Here is an 8,070-nt window from a genome sequence, read left to right as displayed (position 1 = left end):
TTTCTTCTAGAATTTCTATTATTTTGTGTCTTAAATTTAAATCTTTTATCCAGATAGACCTTCTTTTTGGTCAGTAGAATTGAATTTGCATATAAATGAAGGTCATATTCCATATTTCTTAATGCAAAACTATCATTGATTACCGTAAGGGCAATTTCCTCTTTCATTTCTTTGTTATCATAATTGTATTATTTCTCCTGTGTTCTTTATGTCATCAATCATAACAGTTACACCTACAGTTTACAATCAAGTAGATTTAAAGTACATTTCTGAATATAAATTGTTCCTTAAGAGAATACATAGTGTTATATGACATACTTATTATTAATAATAAAACTTAATTTACATATTCTGCACATAGTATCAGATTTAATGGATAATTAGAACAACTCAATGTGTTTATAAATTAATAAATGTATCAAAGAAATCACAAGATAAATTAGAAAATACGAAAATAACAATAAAAATCAAAATGAGAAATATTATTGGTACTTTGTAGTTTTGTACACATTTTAGAATAATTTTATAAATTTCTACAAATAAACTTGCTGGGATTTTGATTGTTAGCTGAATATAGAGTCTAAAGTACGGTAAATATGTCTATAATTTCATTTTTTATTGTAATATCTTTATAATTTTAAATATTCTAGTGTATGAATAATTGTAATCTTCCAAACATTTGTCATTTTATATTACATATCTCTAAATAATATTTTAAAATTTTTTGTGTAGATCTTCTACACATATTTCTCAATATTTATTCCTACTCTTTCTTTTCTTTTCAGTTTGGCAGGGGCCGGGTTCGAACTTGCTACCCTTGGTATATGGGGCCAGTGCCCAGCCCATTGAGCCACAGGCACCACCCTATTCCTACTCTTTATTGATGCTATTAGAAATGATATCTTTATTAAGTAATATTTTTTTAACATCACTGGTATATGGAAGTAGAATTGAATTTCTCATGCTGATATTCTAAACATTATAATTATAATCTATATTTTGATCCTTTGGGTTTTCTATGAATGTAATCATATTATATATATATATATATATAATATAAAATGAAGCTTTATTTCTTCTATTCCAATCTTGCTTGTTTCTCATCCAATCATACTGGCTAAAATCTCTAAAATTAAGTAGTTTGAATAGAAGTGGTGATAGAGGCTATTTTTGTCTTTTTCTCAATTTTGAAGGGAAATTTTTCAATATATGCATAGTGCTTGTTGAAAGGTTTATTAGATCCAGTTTAACAATTTAGGGTCTCTCATTCTATTCCTAGCTTAACAAATCATTTTTATTATTTTTGTGAATCTTGGGTTTTATCAAACACTTAATTTTGAATCTAATGATATGATCATATAGTTTTCTTTTTTATTCTGTTATTTTAGTGATTTAAATTTATTCATTTTTTGGTTCTGCAATATATTCAATATGACCAGTGTTTATGTTTTCTTTTTATAATTGACTTACTTGATATTATCTTCAAATTCACATTAGTGAGATTACCATGCAATTTTCTTTCATCTTTTGTTCTCAAAGTTGTGCTGAACTAAAAAGGTCTTGCTTTCATCATTGCATTCATCATTGCATTATTGTAATTATTTTTTTTGTATCTGATCTACTCAGTCATTACTGTCCCCTAACATGAATGTGCATCAGTTTTTCCTCGGAGTCTAAAATATTGGAAGGTGGATTAGACTTAAACAAAAAGAAATTCAACTCTTATTAACATCTGAAGAAAAGAATGAAGGATGGATATGCATGTGGATAAATTTATAGGTGGCAGGTAGAAAGCTAATGAAATTTCTACCAGAGGCCTCTGTTTTATCTTGGAAGTCAAAGCAACATAACCTTTTGGAGACATATGAGACATTGGGTAGAAGGACTGAAAAATCTGTTGAACGTTTGCAATGGGGGATGAGAGAGACAAATAACAGGACATACATAGACTGATTTCTGAGGAGGGTGGAGAGCCCATTTGAAGTTAAAAGAAACTAAGGACTTTTAAAGGAATGATTCAGCATATTTGTACATCCATCTCTAGCACCTCTCAAGTGCCTATAAAAAGTGCAGAAAAAGGTCTTGCTGAAAGGCTCCAGACCTGCAATTTTTCATGGTAAGTGTGAGGAAAAGACAAAGTGATAGGAAATTTTAAGTTAGGATAAACAGAATATGAACTTATGAGCCAACAGGACATTTTTTATATGTAGTTATATATATATGTGTATAATACTAGATTATTGATGGAAATTTAACAAAGACAGCACAAATGGGAAAATTCAACCTTGACCAGTTTTGAAGGCAAAAGTTAAATATCTTTGGAGCTTTATCTAGATTTAGCAATACTGAAAAATCAGAGAGGCAAAAGTATCTCAGAATGATCTCCTGGGACAGTTTATCTTAGGATACTATATAGAATGATATTAATTGCCATATTGGGAGCACTGTATCCCTGGGACCTTTTTGCATTTAATGTCCTGTGTCCTCTCCCAATCTCTCCTGATTTGCTATCTTCAGAGATATCCATTCTCAAATAACAGACCCTATAACCAATAAATGGGCCTTACGCACTGATTTGACATTTTGAAATAATAACTATTTGAACCTGATGGCTTGAATATTCTTTTCTTATTAAAATGTGATTATAAGTGTAAAGTATGGAAAATGTCCTTGCTTTTAACTTATCCACTTTTATTTATGCCTTGATTTTATATCCATACCATACCCATGATTGTTAACTTTTAAGAAGAAATTGAGATTCTGGTTAAAAGTGACGTTCACCTGGGTGAAAGGAGGTAATATCATTCTTGTGATGTTGAATCTTGCATCATTGTGAAATACAGTTCTTCGAGAAAACTAATAGGAACAGATTCTTAACAATCAGGAGAAGGTTCATGAGCAGGAATTAATCTCTCATCACATTTCTTTTGAGGTATTGTGCATGTGTGTTGTTAAAAACATGGGGAAAAGTCTTATTTGATTGGGATGAGTAAGGTGGTAACAAGTGGGCTGTATTAAAGATACTAGCACAAGAGCGAAGTGTTTACTTTTTTTTTTTACTTTTTTCTTTTATAGAAGTAAAATGAGTACACTTTAGACTAGCTAAACGAATGGGAATATATGTGTATATTTATGTTTGTGTGCATGGATATATATACACATGACTGTGTCTTTATTAGAATTAGAACTGTATATATCTTTTGTATATGTTTTATGAACATATATAAATGTAATATATAAACATATATATTTAACTATATGACATATTAGATATATATATGTAAGCAGTTTGTTCCGTGGGGGTAGTTTTATGTTCTCTTTTTACAATTGCGCTCACCTCTGCCTGTTTTGAAGGATCGCTAGGGACTTGATTCTACTAGTAGATGTCCAGATCCCTCATCTGCTACTTATCTTGCCCTCATTGCATTTCCACTAAATTCTGCTAAGTGTCATTTTTACATGATGAAATTAATATAAGGTACTATATCATTGAGAATTACATACTATATTTTACTTTCATGACCATTTTTTGCAACAAGTAATAAAACAATTTTAAGGATATGCTATTATTGCTAGAAAAGAATTTTAAAGTCTGTGTGATTCTTGCTAATATGTGGTACATTCCTGTTTTTCCTAGATATGAGGTACAGTTATGATCTTTGAGTATATACTTTGTTTCAGTGAATATATTTTAAATTTCTGCATTTATAATTGCTTAGAATTTTCAAAAGTCCATTAAATATCTTGGGTTTTTAGTCTTCAATTATAGAAGGTGAAAATTCTGCGTAGGTTCCATGCACATTGAGGTAGCTTCTTTTATCCCAGTAAAGAGACTGCCTTATTCTGATCCCCACTCCCTCCATTCAGATTCAACAGCCTCTTAATTCAATACACAAGGCCAGGAAGCTGACTCCCTTTCCCAATACCACACACTAAAGAAGGGAAAGAGGGTGGTTCTGAGTACATTGTGTAAATGTACGTCAGCAATAAGCTGGTAAACTAAATGAGTTAACTAATGGCTAAAGAAAATGTTTTTGAAATATGTCCATATGATTAAACATTTAGATATAAATGTTCTTATTATTACTTTCACTAGCCAAATGTTTGCCATTATATAGGAAAAATAACCTCTATAATCTCCAGAAACTGACTGTCATTAGTGTACAGCAAATCCTCTTTTAAAAATGCCCAACTCAAAATTAACAATTGAAGAATGGAAATGCTACTTCATATATTATTTACATATATTAAACATCTATATTATTAAGGTTTTTTTCTCTTTTGTTTTTTCTTTGGTTATTACTAAGTTTATTTTTGTCATCTCAAGGTCTGAACACTGGATTCAGTTCAGGTCAGTAGAGTGGTGTGGTGCCTTTGTTGTCTGTCTCTGCTTCCTGAAGCCCTTTGCGATCTCCAGAAGACTCAGCCTATAGTCCACAGAGAAGGGTAGATTCACAAGAAGACTGTGGGAGAAATTTGGAACCCAAGTTGATGATATAAAATACTCTGTGCCATCTGCAATCTTCTACAGCTTATAGGAAATAAATAAATAAAAGTAGCCACCATGTTCTGGCTTCAGAGAAATAATAGTGTTGCTGGTGATCGTGGTCCCATTGTTAACCTTGATCTCCCTCAGAGATCTTGATCCTGGTCTTGTTCTAAGGACTTATCATGTTCTCTTTTTCTTCTCTGGGAATGGTATCTAAGCCTTCAATTTTGAAACCAGATTTGGACTCTTGACTGGAGCTCCAATTTCTTCAGCAAGTTGTTCTCTGCATTCCCAGGATAAGGGTCTTTCGTAAACGCCTGGATGAGAGTGTGTAACTGTGTGGGAGGTACAAAACCGTCTGGTTTCTCCTCTTTATTTGTGTTCTGCAGGGCAAACTTGTCCTTGGCTTTGGTCAATTCTAAAGTCTCCTCAAGTTCCATTTTTCTCCAATTTGTGCCTGGCTCTTTGATTCTGAAGCCAGATCTTCGTTCTTGCCTCATCAGTGTTGGTTTCTAAAGCAAGTTTTTCTTTGATGGCATAATCTGGGTAAGGTTCTTGATTGAAGGTATTGATGAGGATTTTCAGTTGATCATCTGTAATTTGCTGCAACTGCGCCTATGATTTGTTGCTCTGGTTTGGCTAGCAGAGCTGTCATGGGTCATGCTGGAGGGGACATGGGGAGACTCAGAGGTCCAGAGACTTGGAACTGAAGAACTGAGTCAGTTTTTTCTTTTAATTTGTCATAAGGTAAAAATTAATTGAACATATTTTGTTTCTCAACATTCTCTTTTCTTCTACCTTTAAAATTTTTTTTCTGTAGTAAATTTTATCTTGACTTCTAATAATCATCCCTCAGGAAAATGCTGCTTTCACAGTAGCCAGCCTTCATTAATGCCACCTGCTATGGCTTCTGAAGAACCCTGCATCAAAATTTATTCCCTGAGTCACTATAATTTCCCTCAGATTCAGTGTTTCAATAATAAGCCTTTATTACTTAAAGTTTGATATTGTGACCAGTGGTACACATTATTCTCTCTGAATTCTTGTAACATTTTTCTCCTTTTCTGAACAGAGTAATGGGCATGATCAATATCAGTGTCAATGGAGACTTCATCCTGGCAGGCTTCTCTGACCAGCCCTGGCTGGAAAAGATACTTTTTCCAGTTGTTTTGATATCTTATCTCCTAACACTTGTGGGAAATACGGTAATTATTCTGATCTCCTCTATAGACCCTAAACTGAAAACACCCATGTACTTCTTTCTTACTCACCTATCCCTAGTAGATATCTGTTTTACCACCAGTATTGTCCCTCAGCTGCTGTGGAACCTAAAAGGACCAGCCAAGACCATCACATTCCTGGGTTGTGTCATCCAGCTCTATGTCTCCCTGGCACTGGGCTCCACTGAGTGTGTTCTCCTGGCTGTAATGGCTTTTGATCGCTATGCTGCAGTTTGCAAACCTCTCTCTTATACAACTGTGATGAACCCACAGCTGTGCCATGCCCTGGCAGGGGTTGCATGGGTGAGTGGACTAGGAAACTCTGTCATCCAGAGCACCATGACCCTCTGGTTGCCTCATTGTGGACACCAGTGGCTCCATCATTTCTTCTGTGAAGTGCCCTCCATGATTAAGCTTGCATGCGTGGACATCCATGCCAACGAGGTCGAGCTCTTCATTGCTTCATTGGTCTTGCTCCTTTTGCCCTTAGGACTGATACTGCTGTCCTATGGACATATAGCCAAGGTAGTTTTAAGGATCAAGTCTTCCCAGGCCTGGCACAAAGCTCTGGGAACATGTGGATCGCACTTGATGGTAGTGACCCTCTTCTATGGGACCAGCACAGCTATCTACATCCAGCCCAATAGTGCTTATGCCCATACTCATGGGAAATTCATCTCTCTCTTCTATACAGTTGTGACCCCAATGCTGAATCCCCTCATTTACACACTGAGAAATAAAGATGTAAAAGGAGCCCTGGGGAGACTATTTCACAGAGGCCTAGGCACATGAAAAATGAAGTAGAATACAAAGCTGTGAATTTTTTTTAAGGCAAAGAGCCTTAAAGATCAGTTTGTTAATCTTTCAATCAAGAACTTTACCAGCCTATAAGGAACAGATACAATTTTCACAGTCTGTGTTGTATTCCACTTGACCTCAAAGCTATCTTCTCTCTTTCCAGAATTCTTTTGCACCCTACGTAATGCAATGTTTCCCCACACATTTTAAATGTTTATTTATTTATTTTTGAGACAGAGTCTCACCATGTCACCCTCTGAAGTATGCCGTGGTGTCATAACTTGCAGCACACTTCCTCTTGTGTCAGCCTCCCAAGTAGCTGGGATTACAGACACCCGCCACAATGCCTGACTATTTTTTTGTTGTTGTCGTTGTCATTGTCATTTAGAAGACTCAGGCCAGGTTCGAACCCACCAGCCCCCACGGTGTATGTTGATGGTGCCCTAACCACCGAGCTATGGGCACTGAGCCTTAAGTGTTTATTATTCATATTTCTGTTCAACCTCCCTTCCTTCCTCTGTTTTTCTTCATTCCTTTCTTCCTTTTTTCTTTTTTTCCCTTCCTTCCCACATTTTATTTCTTCCTTTCTTCTCATTTATATGATGTGCTCTACAACTGTTTTCACTGATGCTTGTATGTTATATCATTTTCCATCAATATTCTAGCTATTCTCCAAATGAAACTATTTCTAGATACTTTTCCCATTTATCATTACAAAAGCTTTCATTTGCCTTAATATGGGGATCAGTGGAGAGATTAAAATAGAAAATTTGGATATTAACCCTACAACTTCCTTTTTAAGCCTTTGCAAGTTGGACTTTCTGATAGCCAGATTTACTGATGAATAAGGAATGAGCTTTATTATTATGTTAATTAAAATATTAAAAAGATAATATAAGTAAAGTACTTGGTAATAAAGGATCAATGAAAATCAATTAACATTTTTAAAAATCATTTACTCCTTTGGTCATAGTATTCTGCATATTTTGATCTAATCTGGGCTTATTACTTTTAATTGTTTTCAGTAAAATTTCTTACCTAGTCTCTAATTATTTACCCACTTGTATTTATATCTCAATGGAAAATAAATCACCTGAAAATACAAGAAAAATAAATCAATCCTTATTTTGTCTTTATAACATGGAAAGAAACATATGATTTATTTTCTCCCCTCAATTATGGAAAGTGTGGTACACTTGCATTTAATGATGATACTATGTAGTGGAGTTGAAGGTTTCATTTCCAAAAGAACAGATATTGCAGTGTGAAAGTAAAGAATGATATCTGAACTTGGAAGCTATGTCTTGTCTCCACTACTTATTTATAGCTGCATAACTCCAGGTAAATTATTTAACATTTCCAAGTTATTTCTAAAATGAAGAGAATCTCAAAAGGTTATTGTATTTTAGTAGATAGTTAGAAGGCGTATAGTAGTGACAAGAATGAAACTGAGGAGTTAATTCAACCAGGTCTGCTTTCCCTGCTTGTTTTTAGTTGCTTGATTTTGTTCTTGCTTTATTTTTTCTTTGAAGCTGAAGGCTGTGGTAGCTGAAGGCCGTGGTA

The 8,070-nt window shown here is 34.3% G+C and overlaps 1 protein-coding gene across 1 annotated transcript; it reads left to right on the top strand.

Moving 5' to 3' along the window:
• Nucleotides 1-5,565: 5,565 nt before the first annotated feature.
• On the top strand, nt 5,566-6,501 carry LOC100948885 (olfactory receptor 2G3-like). The gene has a single exon (XM_003801872.1). It carries the CDS (start codon nt 5,566-5,568, stop codon nt 6,499-6,501), a length of 936 nt encoding a protein of 311 aa, XP_003801920.1.
• Nucleotides 6,502-8,070: the final 1,569 nt, after the last annotated feature.

The sequence above is a fragment of the Otolemur garnettii genome, unplaced genomic scaffold, assembly GCF_000181295.1.
Source record: "Otolemur garnettii isolate 467f Iridium unplaced genomic scaffold, OtoGar3 scaffold00223, whole genome shotgun sequence".
In the NCBI taxonomy this organism is placed as follows: Eukaryota; Metazoa; Chordata; class Mammalia; order Primates; family Galagidae; genus Otolemur; species Otolemur garnettii.
Note: the sequence above shows the minus strand (reverse complement) of the source record. Positions and strands in the feature narration are given on the sequence as shown.

Coding starts and splice junctions, on each gene's coding strand:
- LOC100948885 (XM_003801872.1), top strand. CDS start 5,566: ATGGGCATGATCAATATCAGTGTCAATGGAGACTTCATCCTGGCAGGC.